The 19,562-nt window shown below is 39.4% G+C and overlaps 1 protein-coding gene across 3 annotated transcripts; it reads left to right on the top strand.

Annotated features, from left to right (window-relative positions):
• Positions 1–2,654: 2,654 nt before the first annotated feature.
• ARL6 (ARF like GTPase 6) lies at positions 2,655–17,803 on the top strand. 3 transcript variants are annotated; one of them, XM_083611761.1, is made up of 8 exons: positions 2,655–2,778; positions 4,515–4,665; positions 7,311–7,372; positions 8,301–8,369; positions 9,071–9,165; positions 11,349–11,478; positions 13,500–13,555; positions 17,111–17,803. In XM_083611761.1, exons 2-8 carry the CDS (start codon positions 4,543–4,545, stop codon positions 17,134–17,136), a joined length of 561 nt encoding a protein of 186 aa, XP_083467887.1. In that variant the 5' UTR covers positions 2,655–2,778; positions 4,515–4,542; the 3' UTR covers positions 17,137–17,803. The 3 variants fall into 3 exon arrangements, with proteins under 3 accessions (XP_083467887.1, XP_083467888.1, XP_083467889.1); XM_083611762.1 differs by lacking the exon at positions 2,655–2,778 and adding an exon at positions 2,826–3,054; XM_083611763.1 differs by lacking the exon at positions 2,655–2,778 and adding an exon at positions 2,826–3,069.
• Positions 17,804–19,562: the final 1,759 nt, after the last annotated feature.

Genomic DNA, 19,562 nt, shown 5'->3' with positions numbered 1-19,562 from the left:
ACTGATGATTATTGTATTTTATTTTTCTATGATTTCCTAAGAGGCATTATCAGGTCTTACAGATGGAGTAAGACTATTTATTAAGATATTTATTAGCAAATAAAAGTACAGTACTGGTGGTTATTTCTGAGTTGAATTTTTTTCCCATTTCACCTAAATCTTGCAGAATATGATATGTACATGCTAATAAAAGTCCATAAAGGGCCATAAAGAAACCAGCTATGTATTGTATCAAATCTCGCCTGCATTAGAGCCAGTAGGAACCAAAATAACCTCAAGAAGCAGCATTTTAGGACCAGGTGCCAAACCAAGTTCCCAGATAACAGTGTCTCATGTGTCTCTTTATGTGATAGCTGGATAAATGTTTCTCTTAAAAAGCACAGCTAGAGGCCTTTCTCCCCTGTGGTTTATGAGCCTGTCTGTCTTGCATCAAAGCAGGTGAGAGGATATGAACAGCGAGGTCATTAACTCTGGCTGGTATTGCTCTTGCAGGGGAACAAGCAGGCTCTAGCATGCAGTAGGTCAGATTTTTTCTTCAACTTTTATCATGTGAAATAGAGGTGATGACCTCCATTTTTTTCTAGCTTGTTTTAAGACAGTGGTACCCAAACTTCCCCCTCCCCACCATGGAACACTTGAAAATTGCTGAGGGTCTTAGTAGATTACTTAATGATTTTCCTGCCTGTTGCGGCAATTGTAATTCCATATCATTCAAATTGTAATACAGTAAGAACATAAGAAATAAAATAAGCTATAAAAATACAATTAAAAATCAATATGAACATTTGATGCCATGGATGTGCATCCACAGACATGCTGTGGACCACTTGGATGAAGCTTACGGACCACTGATGGTTGACGAACCACAGTTCTGGAACCCCTGCTTTACAAAAAGGGACGAGACTATAAATGTAGTAGTTTGGTTTATTAAATTTGTATATCATTACCCACTAAAGAGAAAGAAAAGAGTCCCAAAATGATTTAGTAGAGACGGAGGCTGCAGTCCTAAGCATTCTTATTAGGAATACCTTACAGTTAACTTAGAAGGGCTTCCTTCTAAGTCAATCTGTTTAAGACCACACTGCTGGTTCCAGATGTAACTCAGTAATTCATGTATTGGCTATTTATAATTGTGCTGTCACAGCATCTGTCAAAAAATCAGTTGAAGAGAAACTGGTTTCAGAGACAGAACCCTAATGGGCTCTGTTTGCATTATATTTCTGAGCTCAGGAGATTATATTTTTTAAGAATGTAGGCCTAATCTGGAATTTTGGATGAAAAAGGAAGCTCCCTACACTTTAATTCAGACTTGTACATGAAGATAATTCTGATAGTCTGCCTGGTATTTCCTAATGTATTTACGTTCCCTAATATATTTGCAGTGCTTTATAGGTTACCTATAACCTGAGCAAATTTGTCCATATTAGGCTTTGCACTTCCACTAAAACTTTTACAACAGTACTCTTTTATACTACCCATATGAATGTAAAAACTGAGTCTGGTGAGTCAACACACCGTGGTGCTTAGTTGTTTTTTTACATGGAGGGCAAAAGTCCCTTAGTTCTTGTGGAGAACCTCAGGTCTGAGAACTGAATATGGCCCTCCATGCCCCCCTATCTTTTCCTCAGGAGGTCTCTTCCCAGGCAACACCTCTCACTTGTCCTGCTCTATGGTCCACCTTGAGTGCTTTTGCCTGGATGAAATAACGTCCTCTGGCAGATCCAGTGAATGATTTTGGGCCAGTCAAACCCTTTTGGCCTAGCCTGTCTGACGGGCTTCTTATGAGGCTTGGAAACTATGTATGGCCCTTTGAATTTTGTGTAGAGGCAGTGGAGTCTAAATATAATACACAAATAAATCAGAACATAAGCTTTGTTAGACCAGAGCCCATTTCATCAGATGCATTGTCCTTAGTAGACCATGACAGTTTATGCCATAATAAGAAGCAGGTTATAATACAGCTGTCTTTCTCGAAGTTGTGTCAGATTTTATCACGTCAACGAAGAGGATCCTGCCTGTTTTATTTAAAATGTTGCATTGGTTCCTTCCAACACTCCAGCCCCGCACATGGAGCATTTTGATAGGAACCGGAAGTGTCATGCGGCAGTAGGGTTTAAAAAAAAAATGCTGGACCTCTTTGTTGCCATAGACCTAGGAGTTGCGATGCTCATAGAGATAAGAAAGTATAGAGTATCTCACCAATTTTTGAAGACAGAACCCCTGAAATATCTGTAAAAATTGTTTTTTGTCTTCCTGCGGCTGAAGTAAGAGCCGCTTAAATTCAGAAATTCAACATAGGTGTGCTTTGGCAGGAACATCTCTTCTTCCCTACTCAATATAAAGTGGCAGCCAAGACATCACACGAACTATGATCAAAATTAGACAAAACATGAGCCAGACCTGTATTTGCTGCTGCTCAGTTACAGCACTTCTTTAGCATTGCTCTCTATAGGTAACTCACACTTCCCTCCAGGCAGAAAGGGGGAAACAGACGATTCCAGAAACTGAACATTGGGCAGATTGTGTGAGTCTATATGGGCGATTTCCTCCCTCCTTCCCTCCCCCCCCCCCGCCCATCCAGCCAATAGAATCCACTGACGTCACGGAAGGCGGCCTAGAGTATCAGAATAATGAGCATTGTGGAGCCCCGCCATGGAGGGCGCGGCTCGTGCGTCGATTCGGTCTCCTAGGCAACGACGCAGGCATCGGAAGAGAGTGCGCGCGGGAGGGGCTCGCTCTTCCAAGGCCTGGCCGGCGGCGGAGGCTGCGTTTCCTTTCGTGAGTAGCGCCGGCGGCGGTTGGGCGTTTTGTTTCTCCCTCAGAGGGCAAATAGGGGACGAGGGGAGCATGCGCGGGCGGAGGCTTCGACGGCTTGTCCCTCAGGGTCAGCCTGAACCGCCCCGGGGGGTTGGTGGGTGCGCCGTTCTCTTGTCAGGCGTCGAGCAGTTAGGAACTCTCGTATTATTAATGGCTTTTATCCTAGCATTTCTTCCGACAAACTAGGGGCAGTTTCGTTCCCCTTCTTCCCTTTCATCCTTACAACAACCCTGCGAGGTCGACGAGTGCTGGGTAAAGTTCACCTCATGAGCTTCATTGGCGAGGAGGATTGTGGGGGGTGGGTGGGTTGTGTGTGTGTTTTATATATATAATTATTATTAAATTTTCTGTTTTACAATTTAGAATACTCGTTTAAACATCCTTAAAATATCAGTGACTTCCCTTCATCTCTTTCCATGGTTCATTTTACATATCATAAAACCCTTCATATTTTACATAAACCATTCAGTATTCCATTATGACATCCATCAAAACTTACTTACACTGTTGAATTTATCTTAATGCTGCCAACGTTTTCAAGTGTACACAATCCCCTCCCACATATATTCAATAAACATTTTCCAATCTTCTCTAAACATGTGTTCTTCTTGTTCTCTTATTCTATATGTTAAATCTGCAAGCTGTGCATATTCCATCAGGTTAAGTTGCCATTCTTATTTAGTTGGGACCTCACTTGTTTTTCCAATGTGTGTGTGTGTGTGTGTGTGTGTGTGTGTGTGGGCCAGACCTCTACAAAAAGTGAACACTGGCTACAACAACCTCTTCCCACCGTACATATTCTATGATTCTGTCACCTGGGCTGAGTCAGGAAGTATCTTAGCAAGTCAGGATGGAGGAACTCCACAGGGAAAGCCGCCTTTGTAGGTGCCCTGCCTCACCTCTGCCTCCTTGGTGGTTCTGCTTCCCTCACCTGAGTAGCTTCTGAGGAATGGAGGGGACACACACAAACACACACACATGTGTATATCCTCTTGCATGTGAAATGGCTTGTGGGCAGGAGCTCGTCACCCTCCTATTTACAAGCCAGTCCTGTTCACGTCTCCTTGGAAGAAGCTACCACCAAGTTGACTGGATGTTCACCAAGTTTGTGCAGTATTGCATGCAAAGGGAGCAGCCCCCATCCCTTCTTACAAATGGGTTAAGCCCCAATGAATTCAGTGGGCCTTGCTTTTTTCTTTCTTTCTTTTAAATACTAGGAATGGGGGAGAAATTCAGTTCGCATATAAAGAAAGGCAAACCAGCCTGAATTTCACTTTCCAAAAAAAAATACAAGAACTAAAACTCCGTTATCCTTCAAAATGTGAAAGGGGGGAGGATTTAAAATGTAAAACAGAGAGAATTTGCAATGTCGATTGCATTAGATATCATTGTAAATGAATTCACTAACCTGGTTGCACAAAATAATCTATCTGTGATAATGCAGGTATCCATTGAACTAAAGAGTGATGCTTTAGACAGAGTGATAAGCAGCCAGGCTGCTTTGGCAAGAGACTCTTGCCAAATAATCAGCTTATCTTCTACTTGCTTAAATTAACCAACCTGCTGACACAGATTGAAAACATTTTCTCTTGGGAGTTTGTATCTACATATGTATTAAGCATCTGAAGACTTTTGCCTTCATGTCCATCTACAATAATTTCAGCTGTTTTAAGTAGACATATTATTTGCAAACACAGGTGTTGACTGTGCCATTATATCAAAATTATGGGATTATTTGACAAGCTAGCAGGCTGGCTTGGTCTGAAGAAGAAAGAAGTTCATGTTCTGTGCCTTGGGTTGGACAATAGTGGAAAGACAACAATTATTAACAAGCTAAAACCATCTAATGTAAGTAGTCCTTTTTAGTATGTTACCAGCTCGTTTGCCAGATCTTGTAGTAAAGATAATGCTCATATTTGGATACATGTATAGAAAGATTTCATTTGTACCATATTGAAATACTAATGTTTAAGATGGCATTCATCTTTATATATTGTTTTCTATTTTGGAAGTAGATCACATTATTTTTAATTTTTGATACGATGTATAATTCTAAACTGCTTGTACAAATGAGAATTTTCTTAGGTATTCCTATTGTGTGATTTTCAGGACCCTATCGATGTTTATTCAGAAGAAATTCCACTATTCAAAGGGGCTTTACTCTCCAGGAAGTGTGTTCAGAATTATAATTTTATTCATCTAATGAAGAAGAAAGCAAGCTTATTGGTTTTAATATAGAAAAGCAGAGCAGACCTCAGAAAAATGAATTAAATAAAAATATTCAACATTACTATCCCAGGCCTTTTCTCAGGGGATATATTTCAGAAATAGCAGAGATTAAAAGTGAATTTATTAAAATCTAATATGAGGCATCCATTGTATAGTTGGAAATACATGATTTATGCTGCCCATGTTTGGGTTTTCACAATGGCCTGTAAACAAATTTAAGTTGAATCAACTAGTGCTTAGGAAATGAATACTGTTTATACATACACACCCTTTTGCACACATGCAGATATGTATATGTTTCTTAAATGCTATTACACCTTTCTTTAAATAGCTTTTCCTTAAATAGTATCTGTGATACCTTGGCTCTAAATACAGGGCAAGAATGAATATATCATTAAGGTCTTTTCAATTATGCTTTGTCATGATTTCAGCAAAAGCTTATTGTGTTAAACAACTATAACCAAAACATTAGCATACTGGTTTGTTACTTTCAACTAGTATAGAAAGGTCACACTTATTTTGTTAAGCCATATTAGATTGAAAACATTAAGTACTTAGTCACTAGACGTGCTAGCACCTAAATGCTAAGCCAAACCATGACTAAGTATGAACAAGCAAGCATGCATCTCTCTGGAGCAAAAGTTGTGGCCTCTTTGCTCCTCCCTGGTTTTGCTCTGCCATGCTTCCTGCAGCTAAACTCTCTTTTGGCTTAGTATTATGTTCAAAACTTCACTTGTGGCTTGTCTCATTCCAAACAAATTGCAAACTGTAGCCAAGGTTTGCTCTTAGTTTACCACTCATGATTTATTTGGGGGAAACAAACCAGGAGACTGGGTTTGGATGTAACATCAAATCAAACCATGGCTCAGCTCCAGATAGCAGAGAGGGAGCAAAGTAGCTATGATTTTCGCTCTGAGTAACCTGCATGCTTGCTCGTTCACACTTAGCCATGGTTTAAAACCACAGAGCCTAGGACTTGCCGATTAGAAGGTCGGCGGTTTGAATCCCCGCGATGGGGTGAGCTCCCGTTGCTTGGTCCCTGCTTCTGCCAACCTAGCAGTTTGAAAGCATGTCAAAGTGCAAGTAGATAAATAGGTACCGCTGCAGCGGGAAGGTAAATGGCGTTTCCGTGCGCTTCTCTGGTTCGCCAGAAGCGGCTTAGTCATCCTGGCCACATGACCCGGAAGCTGTACACCCGCTCCCTCGGCCAATAAAGCGAGATGAGCGCCACAACCCCAGAGTCGGTCACGACTGGACCTAATGGTCAGGGGTCCCTTTACCTTTATGTGCAAACTGTACAAAGGTCATGGGCTGAGCTCTGCATGCATTGCAGCATTTTCAGGTCCCCTTCGCAAAGCAGTTGCCATCCCCGTGCCACTCCACAAAACTACATTTTGGGAATTGCAATATGTTGCTGAATGAAGAGCCATGTTTTATGGAGAGAGGAGAGGATCAAGAAAACCCTGGTCATGGTTTATTTTAATGAGTCTTCTCTTATGTATCACTAAGTTTGGATCCAACAAAATGTACCTGCTGTCTTACTGCTGCACCATCCAATTAGGAAGCAGGTGGCACTGTAGTCTAAACCGCTGAGCCTCTTGGGCTTGCAGATCAGAAGGGCAGCAGTTCAATTCCGCACAACAGGGTGAGCTCCCGTTGCTTTGTCCCAGCTTCTGCCAACCTAGCAGTTTGAAAGCATATCAGTGCAAGTAGATAAATAGGTTACCATGGCAGCAAGAAGGTAAATGGCAGTTTAGTCATGCTGGCCACATGACCCAGAATGCTGTATGTAGACAAACACTGACTTCCTCGGCCTGAAGTGAGATGAGCGCCATACCCCATAGTCGCCTTTGACTGGACTTAACCGTCCAGGGATCATTTACCTTTTACACCATCCAATGTTTCTTAAAAGCTTGTGTATTCCTGCAATATCCATAGGTTGCCTGTTTAGGTATTGGTACTACTGTTCTCTGCTGCCAGCACAAACATCATACTGCATTAAATAACTGATTTAAATAAGCTAAATATCCACAGTACTGCTACTTAGCATGTATATAGCATTTTAGTATATTCTGAGCTCTTCACATACTTAGCCAGCATTAGTTTAGCATGATGAGAAAGCCATGGTGAGCCACGAGGGGGAAATATATGATGCCACGTGATATTTTAAACTATTATTTATTTGGATCGAGAGAATATATTACTGATTTTTAGTATTAAAACTGAACATGAATTTTTAAAGACGATTTTGTTTTCTTTTGAAGGCTCAAACTCAAGATATTGTTCCCACGATAGGATTCAGTGTAGAAAAATTTAAGACATCTAGGTAAGACCCTTTTATTTCATTATGTTTATATTCTATATAATTATGTATTAGACAAGAGAATTGTCTTTCTAATAGGTTGCATTAACTATTAACATTTGATTTGGCATGGAGATGTAATTCTATATGTAGTCATTGTGACAAGCCTGTGGGGAAGGGATCACAAATTGCTAAGACAGATTTCTTGTAGAAAAGGTCTCATATTTAAGTGGTACTGTTGAAATTTTATGCCTTTCATATTAATGATTTTAAGTGTTGGAGAGTCTCTTTAACTAGATTTAAAAGAAAACATTGTCCAGGAGCCAAGCAGCTCCCAGGTTGAAGCTTGCCAAGCAGAATTGTTGACTTTTCTGTTTGAACAACATGCCCCATGCCATAATAAAATTGCTTCTGAAAGTTGCCTCAACTTCAAGAGTGCCTTGCATTATAGCAAGGGTGGGATACCTCTGGGCCCCATGCCTAATTAGTCCTGGTATCAGCATGTTTGCTTAGTGGTAAGTCTCACTGAGTTCACTCAAACAATTTACTTAGTCAGAAAATAAACAGTTGCACTAGTGGGAGCCAGCATGATTAGCCTTCCTAGTGCAATGAAGCTATACCCCACCAATCAGCTCTGGGAGGTTGGGAGAACCCCCAGAATAGAGTTTAGGGGGTAGAGAGAGTGGTCTCCTTAGTGCTATTTTGAATTCAACCGTTGGCTTAAGAATCAATAGTTACTTTTTTGTTTTTTAAGTATCCAGTTTTGATATTTAATTGAATATGATGTGTTGGCATACAAGTTAATATGAAGTTTTCTGTTACCAAAAGCATATCAATAAGCAGTTCAATAACGAGTCAGAAGTGAGTGCTACTATGTTCAGTAGACTGGGTAATAATTGTACATAGCCATAAAAGCATTTCAGTTTTAATTTTATTTTATTTTTGTTTATAGTTTGTCATTCACTGTGTTTGATATGTCGGGTCAAGGTAGATACAGAAATCTTTGGGAACACTACTACAAGTAAGTTCTTTTTTATTGTGAGACTGAAATTTGCAGTATTTGTACATATGTTGAAACTACAAGTCTCTCATCATTTCTGTATGAAATTTATGAAGGTGACTGGGAGTAACTGCAAAATATGATAATGATACTTCTGTTGTGACTTAAGATAATATTCATAGGATTGTTCTTAGCCGCCCTGAGCCCGGCTTCGGCTGGGGAGGGCGGGATGTAAATAAAATTTATTATTTATTGTTATTATTATATTAGGCTTGCAAAATAAAAAAAATGAATACTTATGCGTAATTAATTTTAAGTTAACTAGTGTTTACAGCAGCCTCATACCTTCCAGATTTTTTTACTACAATTCCTACCAGCTCCAGCCAACACAACCATAATGGGAATTGGAGTTCAAAACATCTGCAGGGCACTAGGTTCCATGTTGAAGTACTCTTGCAGCTCACTTGATATGAAAAGTTGGTCCGCCTTGCTTTAGAAGTACTATGTTTATAAATTTAAGCAAAGATTCATCTCTGTTTTGAAAATAGCTTGAGTTCCACCATATGGAACATAATGTTTTTTCTAAGAATCTAGAAGGAATATGCTGCTACCAGTTAGTACAGTAACACACAACACATTGAAGTAGGATTCTGTTAATTCATTTTGTTACTCAACATTTTAGGAAGCATCTAATTTGCTTCTTTGCTTTCTATGACACACAGAGATTGCCAGGCCATTATTTTTGTCATTGATAGCAATGACACACTAAGAATGGTTGTGGCCAAAGAAGAACTTGACACTCTCATGAATCATCCAGGTGAGAAGATCCTTTATCATTCACTCAGTTCTATTCCTACTATATGTCTTTGACATGAAAAACTATTTTCTTGGTAACTTTGTATTTGCATATAAAACCTCCTTGTTTTTCTGTCCAGTAGATAACTAGAATAAAGATTTCAGTATATTTTCTGTTAATAGGAGTATCACAAGTATAATTCAAGATAAAATTAATTTAATATAAGAATGCCAGAACAAATTTCAGAAATAAGAGATTAATTGAACTTGCATAAATTTTAAGCTCTGAATTTGTCCCCTAAACTTAATGTGCTGTAACAGCTTGTGGGCAATTCAGTAAAAGATTTTACTACATTGGTTTCTGACAATTTGCACCAACAAGGCAAATACCTTCAGGTTGGGCCTGAGACACATCCCTGCAGCTCTCTTCACACATAAGAAGGGACTGCAAATATGCATCTCTGGCACAATCCTGAGCTTGCGTGACTCCTCAGCTAATCCCATTATGTCTGTTTGGACACCACCTTTGTTGGAAGCTGCCCAGAGTGGCTGCGGAAACCCAGCCAGATGGGCGGGGTACAAATAAATTATTATTATTATTATTATTATTATGTAAGGGAAAGCCTACATCCATCCATCCATCCATTCTGGAATCCCAGTCATGCATGGTTCCAAAAATTCATGGAAAACCTTTGCACGTAGAAATCTACACATGCAAAGTTTTTCCTCCTGAGAAGTCATGCAAACTTCGTGAGGAGGCGAAGTATAGCTTATGCTATACTTACTGTGAGAGAAAACAGTAGCTTTGTTTTTTAGAGGAGAAATTGATTCATGTATAGAAATATAATGAATGTAATGTTCCCTTTGTATATTAATTTGAAAAATATAGAGGGAAAACTACTGTTGGGCTGCATAACTTGTGTAGATATCAGCAGTGTGTTATTGAGCCTCCCATAAATGTTTTTCACAAATCATAAATTGTTATGTTACATGGGATGGGGTCCATTGTAGTTGCTGAAATAATTCACTTTGATGTAACTGAACATTGAAATTGGGCGGGGGAATAATCTAACAACTGTATAATTCAGGAGTAGCGACAGATCTGTATTTTCAAAGCTTAGATTAAAAACTACGCTGGAGATAGGATTTGGCTTTTATATTAAAAACTACGCTGGAGATAGGATTTGGCTTTTATATTAAAAATAGATGCCTTCAGCAACAGCTGTAAGTAACAGAATACTGCCATATATATGGTTGTATTTCTATTCCATAATATAGTTATTTTACATCTATGGAAGTAACTTCTCTGATGTTAGTAGACTTAATAAAAACCATGAAGTAAGATTGATGTTGATGAAATTGTTACTGATTGTATAGAATATTTATGATATATTGTACCTTGTACTGTATATCGACTGCAAAGCTATAAACTAGATTTTAGGTTTTTTTCTTGTCAAATAATTTTCCTGATTCTGTATTATTGATTGGAATATCTTCACTAATTTGTCTTCAAGTGCAACTTTAACCATGATCAGATCTCAGCCCCAGAATCTTTTTTCAGAACAAGAATTGAATCCTCGCCTGTGTGAAGTAATACTACTATTACTACACTAAGTGTCTCTTCTTATGTGCCTTTTCCTCTCTAATGAGCAGTTGCAGCTACACACATCCTGAGAGCTCAGTAAAACTGACTAGCAGGGCAGATGACATGGCTCCCAGGCAGGCTCAGCATCTCTTTGTTTTTAAAAATAATTCCCTGCTTTTAGTGCTTGCTAGATATAATCCACAACAAGCTTATTTTGGTCAGTTCATATATCTTGTTACATTCTTGCTGCATACAAATGTGCCACAATCTCATAGGAGATTTTGAAACCCTGTATCATATCTACAGCTTCTGTGGTTAAGTTTGAAAGAAGAGCTTCTTAATGAAACACTTACTTAAAAACAGTAAGGATATGACAGTGCATAGGGACTTAGCTTAATTATAAACTTTGCAGCCTTAGACATATATCTTTGGGGATGGGTACTTTCGGAACTGTACTGAAACATGCACCAGAGATGCCATGGTCCAGTCTCTCTATCTTAGTAGGATAAAACCTTCAAAATATGGCATTAACAGGTGAGCAGTTTAGGCATATTGTCGCCTTGTAAAAATGTGTTTATATAAAATATGAATGGATTAACAAAACATTATGTTACTCCTAGATCTTAAACACCGACGAATACCAATTTTGTTCTTTGCAAACAAGATGGACCTCAGGTTTGCTGTGTCATCAGTAAAAGTATCTCAGTTATTGGCTTTGGAGAACATCAAAGACAAGCCATGGCATATCTGGTAAAATTGGCTTACTTTCATTTTGTACTAAAATTAGTTTTAAGTTACTAATGCTTATATTGAATGAAGAAAACTCTGTGATAACCAGTATACAAATACTGATTTTAAAAGCAAGCTGTAATCAGTGTCATGTTACACAGTTGTATAATGGTAATATCTATTTGTAGAAGATTGGTGTTTGAATTTGCAGGGTTGTTTTTTTAAGATAAACCAAGAAACTGACAGAATCTTATTAATCTCAGCATATTGGAATACCTCTGGAAAGCTACCAGTGTTAGCAAATCACAGCTTGCCATTTGCTTGAAGTAGAGCAACAATTGGTGGGATCAAGCTGTGTTTGCCCATCAGTGGAAAACACCCGCTGAAGCAATGATATTTCTCCTTCTTCACCTCCGCCTGCAGCCCTTATGCACCCCCCCCCCAAAAAAAACCTGTTCCAGAAGACTGTGGGCAATGACAAAGGCATAGATTGCTATTATTTGGAAAGTTATCTTTTCACTAACTTGTTGGTAAGTGTGCAACATTTCAGGTTACGTCATGCTTGTGCAGGATGAGAAACAGAGAAGTTGGTTTCCCCCCCACTCTGCTTCTGGAGGCTGAAACATGAGCATGGGGGCTGTCTTAAATTATTTGCAAAACCTCTGTTTGGAGAAGCTAATACTTCCTCTTTAAGTACAGGTAGTTGGTGGCAGCAGCAGTGGGGTGCGGGAGAGAAGTCCCCTAGCTACCCTGCTGCCATCCACTTACCTCTCCACTTGCCTGTTTAAAGGAGAAGCACAAGTTACTTCAAACAGTGCTTTTGCAAAAGGCTTTATTCCCCTACTCTCAGCTGATGAGTGAAGATTAAATCCTGCTGCTTTGGCTGAGCAATCCAATTCACTGGTGGGCACAGGGCACGCAGCCAAAGCAGGATTAAACCCTGTCCTCTTGTCCATAAGCTAATGTCACCAGTGGCATCAGCTAATCATCGGGTGGGTGTGGTTTGGGAAAAGTGGCCTTGTGCTCTAAATTGGACCTCCTAGTGGACGAAGATGGCCAATGGCCCAAAGGTTCCTTACCTCTGTAGTAAAGATTTTAGGGAAGAGGCAGATGAAATAGGAGGCAGAAGCAAGGGAGCCAAAGAGAAGAAGAGATCACGAGCCAGAGGAAAGAGAGAGGGGTCAATAATGACAGAAATATTTTAAGAAATGGAGCACTTACAGTTACTTCTCTACTGCTGCTACAGACTTGTAGTCTTATTTTCTCATATATTCCCATCGATTTGTGAGGATCTTGCTAATTCACTTAACTTTTTGTATTCTCTTCTGGACACTGCAAACACTGCTTCCACTTCGCAACACTTTCTCTAAGAAGCTGCTCAAACATCTGATCAGCGTTCTCTACTCTAAACAGAAGCTAATAAAGGAGGAACTCCTTGTATTGGACAACTCTATCAGGAACCACCAAGCTTGGCAAGAGTTCCAAAAGGAAAAACAAAACATTTACCACTCTCAACTGGAGCTACTGAAAAAACAGAACAGGCTCATCACAGCTATCTGCCAATCACCCATTCCCACCACCCTTCTGAGTAATACCCCTCCCCACCTTCTCACTATATAGAAGGATCTGGCAACTTCTGTTTCAGTGTATCTGAAGAAGTGTGCATGCACACGAAAGCTCATACCAAGAACTAACTTAGTTGGTCTTTAAGGTGCTACTGGAAGGAGAAAAAAAAATTTTTGCTTCCACTTTGTTAGGCATTCCTTATAGGGCAGGGAAACTGAACGTGATGGTGGGATGTTAGATTTTGTTTTATTGCAAATGGTTGAAAGAAAGAGGAAATTGAGGTTTGCTGCTTCAGGCAGCAGCTAAGCATCTCAGCATCTTTCATGTTGGTCTGTGCTATGTACTATCTTCATACACTAACAATAAATATACTTCTGTGGCTATGATTTGATCTTAACTAACTGTAGAAAATGTAATCACTTTTTTCATTAGTTTTTTTGTGCCATTAGAAAAAGTTTGTTCTTTTCTCATTTTAGTGCAAGTGATGCTCTTAAAGGAGAAGGTTTGCAAGAAGGTGTAGACTGGCTTCAAGGTACATTTCATCATGCTTCACATTACCAGCTTCCCTTTTCCATTCATTTTATAATCTTTTCTGTCATTTCATTTTGCTTTTCCCTCAATCTATTTTTGCTATCAGATCAGATTACACAGTGAGTATACTCATCAAACTTAGCTATATGGATCCCTGTGTGTTACCCTTTATATTTTTAGCAAAAATACCTCCCTTTAACTTCCCATTTAAATTAAGCAAATATATGGGCAGTATTGTTACTCCTAAATTAAGGCTAAGAAATAGTGCTTGTGGTCTGAGTACAATGCTATAAGCGTGGAATGTATGATTATTTTATTTATGTTTACAACAGAAAGCAAGTAGCATTATGATGTAGATTACAAAAAGCTAAAGCATATTTAGTAAAATATGGCAGCTTTTATGCTGTGCATACCAGAGAATTTTCAAAATGACTAGATGATTTCTAGTTCTAGAGATAATTGCATTTTCAAGTCTCATTCTTGCTGTCTGCTCTCGTTGACTGAATGAGTCTTGAGAAGTTTTATGCAGCATTCAAGCATCCCACATTATTATCCTCCACTATCCTTTGGTGTAAGTTATCATAATTAATGTTTAATATCGACCATTGTTTGGGCTTTAATAGTGATACTCTCTTCATTTAGGTTATTATAATAATAATAATTTTATTATTTAAATGCCGCCCATCTGACTGGGTTGCCCCATAACACATTATTTAGTAAATAAATTAATTTATATAATCAACATTTATGTTATTCCAATGGTCACTGTTTTGTTATAAATTTTTTATTGGTTTTTCAACACATATTAAAAGACAATACAACACAATACATAAACAAACAAACATATAAACACGTATAATTTCTTAACCTTTTTTTCCTTAAACCTTCTTTCAACGACTTCCCCATACCTCCCCTTTCTGCATCCCTGTTTTAAATCTTTCCAGCAACCCCTAATTTCAATTACTTATAGCACTTTCTTTAAATCTTTTTTTCTCATATCCAATTGTTTGTCACTGCAATTCTATTTTGCGTTACCCAAGACATTTTAACACTCATTAATTTTACAACAGTTCTTAAGATAAACTTTAAATTTCTTCCAATCTTCTTCCACCGTCTCTTTCCCTTGGTCACGGATTCTGCCAGTCATCTCAGCCAGTCCCATGTAGTCTATCACCTTGGTCTGCCATTCTTCCAGTGTGGGTAGCTCTTGTGTCTTCCAATACTTTGCTAAGAGTACTCTTGCTGCTGTTGTAGCATACATAAAAAACGTCCTATCTTTCCTTGACACCAATTGGCCTACCATGCCCAGGAGGAAGGCTTCTGGTTTCTTCACGAAAGTGCATTTAAGCACCTTTTTCATTTCATTATAAATCATTTCCCAGAAGACCTTGATCCTTGGGCACGTCCACCAAAGGTGGTAGAAAGTACCTTCAGTTTCCTTACATTTCCAACATTTATTATTGGGCGTATGATAAATTTTTGCAAGCTTGACTGGGGTCATGTACCACCTATAGATCATTTTCATAATGTTCTCTCTTAAGGCATTACATGCCGTAAACTTTATACCGGTAGTCCATAACTGTTCCCAGTCAGCAAACATAATGTCATGACCAATGTCTTGTGCCCATTTAATCATAGCTGATTTAACCGTCTCATCCTGTGTATTCCATTTCAACAGCAAGTTATACATTCTTGACAGATTCTTAGTATTGGGTTCCAATAGCTCTGTTTCTAATTTTGACCTCTCCACCTGGAAGCCAATTTTCCTGTCCAGTTTGAAAACTTCATTTATCTGGTAATAATGAAGCCAGTCTCTTACTTTGGACTTCAATTTCTCATAACTCTGCAATTTCACTTTTCCCTCCTCATGTTCTATAATTTCCCAATATTTTGGCCATTTGGATTCCATATTAAGTTTTTTCACTTCCTTAGCTTCCATTGGTGACAACCACCTAGGGGTTTTGTTTTCCAACAAATCTTTGTACCGAATCCAAACATTGTATAGTGCTTCCCTAACAATATGGTTTTTGAAACCTTGGTGGGTTTTAACCTTGTCATACCATATATATGCATGCCAGCCAAATCTGTTATTGAACCCTTCCAAATCCAAAATGTCTGTGTTTTCAAGAAGCAGCCAGCTTTTCAGCCAGCAAAAAGCCGCTGATTCATAATACAGCTTTAAGTCCGGCAGGGCAAACCCCCCTCTTTCTTTTGCATCAGTTAGTATCTTAAATTTTATTCTGGGCTTTTTGCCCTGCCAGACAAATCTAGATATATCTTTTTGCCACCTCTTGAAACAGTCCATTTTATCCAAAATCTGCAATGTTTGAAACAAAAACAACATTCTCGGCAAGACATTCATCTTAATAACAGCGATTCGGCCTAACAAGGAAAGTCTCAAATTTGACCATACTTCTAAATCTTTCTTAACTTCTGACCAACATTTCTCATAGTTATCTTTAAATAAATTCACATTCTTAGATGTCAAATTAATCCCCAGGTATTTCACCTTCTTTGCTACCATTAAACCAGTTTCACTCTGGAACTTCTCTCTTTCAGCAACTGTTAGGTTTTTATCCAATACTTTTGTTTTCTGTTTGTTCAACTTAAATCCTGCTACTTGACCAAATACTTGTATTAGCTCTAAAACTCTTCTCGTACTAGTGTCTGGCTCTTGTAAAGTTAATACTAGATCATCTGCAAACGCTCTCAATTTATATTGTTTAGCTCCGACCTGAATCCCTTTAACCAGCTGGTCCCCTCTGATCATGTTTAATAAAACCTCCAAGACAGATATAAAAAGTAATGGGGATATTGGGCACCCCTGTCGTGTCCCTTTTTCAATAGCAAATTCTTCTGTTACCACATTATTTACAATCAGTTTTGCTTTTTGTTCAGAATAAATTGCACCTATACCATTCTCAAAACCTTGGCCTACCCCCATCCCTCAATGGTCACTGTTTTGGAATGGAATATTCTTATAGGAAATTACTGGTTTATATAGTTAGAGTGGCAAACTCTTTTGCATGCTTTTTAGAAGCTTTGCTCTAAGCTTTGGCCTTCGTTGAGTACAGTGTTTTATTTAAAATACACCGCTAGATGTCAGCAGAGACTAAAAGATGAGAGGCAGAGAAGTGCCATTTATTATATTGGCTGTGTGAAGATCCATGTTTACACACTGTCCATAAGAACATTTCTATGAAGGAAGCGCAGGTTATAGTTCATATTTCAAGGCTCTATAAAATAGTTCAGAAGCCTTAATACTACAGTGGTACCTTGGGTTACAGACGCTTCAGGTTACAGACTCCACTAACCCAGAAATATTACTTCGGGTTAAGAACTTTGCTTCAGGATGAGAACAGAAATCGCGCAGCGGCGGCAGCAGGAGGCCCCATTAGCTAAAGTGGTACTTCAGGTTAAGAACAGTTTCTGGTTAAGAACGGACCTCCAGAACAAATTAAGTTCTTAACCCAAGGTACCACTGTACTAGAATTCTGTGGCTAATATAATTAAATAAAAACAGCATTTTAACATCAACTTTATTTGTTTTACCTAGATCAGATCCAGGCAATGAAGACATGAAAAACCAATGAGTTATGAAAATGTCATAAAGAGAATTTGTAGATGTACATGATGACCTCTTGAAGATGAAGACTTTTTATAGGTCTGTTTTCTTCTGTTGGCTTTTATAAAAGCCCAATAAAAATAATAATAAATATTTTTGTAACAAAATGTAGTAGCTCAAATGCACATTCATCATACTGAAGGAAAAAATACATGTGGTTTGATAGAATAATAAAATCATTGTATGTAGTCTAAAAATGCTGGTGGATTTTTGAGATAGGTGCTCAAGAGATCACATTTGACTGTCTGATTGTGCTCACCACAGTGTTTCATTCAAAAATATGCAGTGAGATGGACCTTTACCAGAATGTGAAAGTCTTCTCTTGCTTAGAAAACAGCTATTTAAATTTTACACACCGCACTTAAGTAAAAATTTGGTTGAATGTGCTTACTCCGAGCCTGCATGCAATCCTGTATTTTTATAAGCAGTTGTGGATGTTTATGAATAATATGTACTGTTGATATGTACTGGACTATATTGTGTTCTATAAGAAGTGAAACAATATTTTCATAAATAAAATACGTTACTAAATACCTACTGTGCTTTTAAGGTAATACGTTGAAAATCAGCCAAGAACTAAAATAGTCTGTTACACATATTAAATCAACTTTTTGTTTTATAAAACTTTGCAGTGTATTATTCATTTTTTGCTTGATTCCTTTAATGTTAATATTTCATTCATTAATACAATACATTATCTGTACATCTTGACTTTTACATTAAACTAGGCTAGACCAAAACCATCTATTTAGCACTATACAGTTGGTTCTGGATGAGCTTCCTACTATGAAAGGAGAAGGTTCTAGTTCCAGTCCTCTCTTCAAAACAGTCTAATGTACACATGATTTTGTGAACTTATTGAACTTCGCACATTTTAAAGGTACGTCAAACCTGTGGTTACTTTAGATTATGTCTGATCTCTTCAAGTGAGATAGTTTTGCCTGGATTCCTCACCCCCGTCCCAGATCCAGCCAGTGTTGAATCTGGTTTCTGAATCCACACCCAAAATAGTAATGCAGGTAACCAAATATATGTTGATATATAAATTGTGTTCCCTTCCTGTAGCTTATATATACTGGTATGATGCTTGATTAGCTACTGGACATGTTACAATTATGTCCTTCATTTTACCTGAACTATGTACCGTATTTTTTGCACCATAGGACGCACCGGACAATAGGACGCACCTTGTTTTAGAGGGGGGAGAACAAGAAAAAAAATTCTCCCCCTCTCTGCCCAGCGCCCCTTCAGCGAAGCAGCAGGAGGCGCTGCGCAGAGAGGCAGAGAATTTTTCCCCTCTTGTTTTCCCCCTCTAAAACAAGGTGCTGTTTAAGGTGCATTCAGTCGCCTTCAGGCGGCTACCTTGGAAGCCTGGAGAGCGAGAGGGGTCGGTGCGCACTGACCCCTCTCGCTCTCCAGGCTTCAGGTTCCTTTCGACCTGCTCTTTGGGGCTGGCAGCCCCAAAGAGCAGGTCAGGGAGCAGCGGAAAGGCGCGCAGCGGAGAGGCTGCTGCCATAGTCGCACGTCACCTCTCCAGCCGGGAGAGGGTCGCGGGGGGCTTCTTTAGCCCCGCGCGCACTCTCCCGGCTGGAGAGGTGGCGCGCGGCTAAAGAGGCTGCTGCAATAGCCGCATGTCACCTCTCCAGCTGGGAGCGGGTGAGCGGGGTTTCTTTAGCCCCGCGCGCGCTCTCCCGGCTGGAGAGGTGGCGCGCGGCTAAAGAAGCTGCTGCAATAGCCGCATGTCACCTCTCCAGCTGGGAGAGGGTGAGCGGGGCTTCTTTAGCCCCGCGCGCGCTCTCCCGGCTGCAGAGGTGGCGCGCGGCTAAAGAGGCTGCTGCAATAGTTGCGTGTCACCTCTCCAGCCGGGAGAGGGTCATGGGGGGCTTCTTTAGCCCCACACACGCTCTCCCGGCTGGAGAGGTGCCGCGCAGCTAAAGAGGCTCCTGCCATAGCCGCATGTCACCTCTTCAGCCGGGAGAGGGTCCCAGGGCTATGGCGTCTTCGCTTCATAGGACGCACACACATTTCCCCTTCATTTTTGAAGGGGAAAAAGTGTGTCCTATAGAGCGAAAAATACGGTATATTATTAAGTATTGTGTTTTCTATTTTGGGGTGAACAGAAGATGCAGTAGATGGAGGTATAATGGTAGATGGGGATCTAATGGTAGATCTTTATGCAGTATTTTTCAGTAGATTAACAAGGGTTTCTGGCCCCTTTGCAATCAAAAGAACTATAAAGTTCCTTTCTCTCCTTAAAATACACTGCTGAAATGAAATTAGGCTGCTGAAATGAAGAAAACCTGAGGTAACCAGGAGTGAAATTTGTGTGAATGTACTGAACTCGGTTCAGTTCTGATAATGAAAACATATCTCTAGGCTCAGA

This window comes from Podarcis filfolensis, assembly GCF_964270895.1.
Source record: "Podarcis filfolensis genome assembly, chromosome: 4".
NCBI lineage: Eukaryota > Metazoa > Chordata > Lepidosauria > Squamata > Lacertidae > Podarcis > Podarcis filfolensis.
The sequence above is the reverse complement of the archived record's forward strand: the minus strand, read 5'-3'. Positions and strand labels throughout refer to the sequence as shown.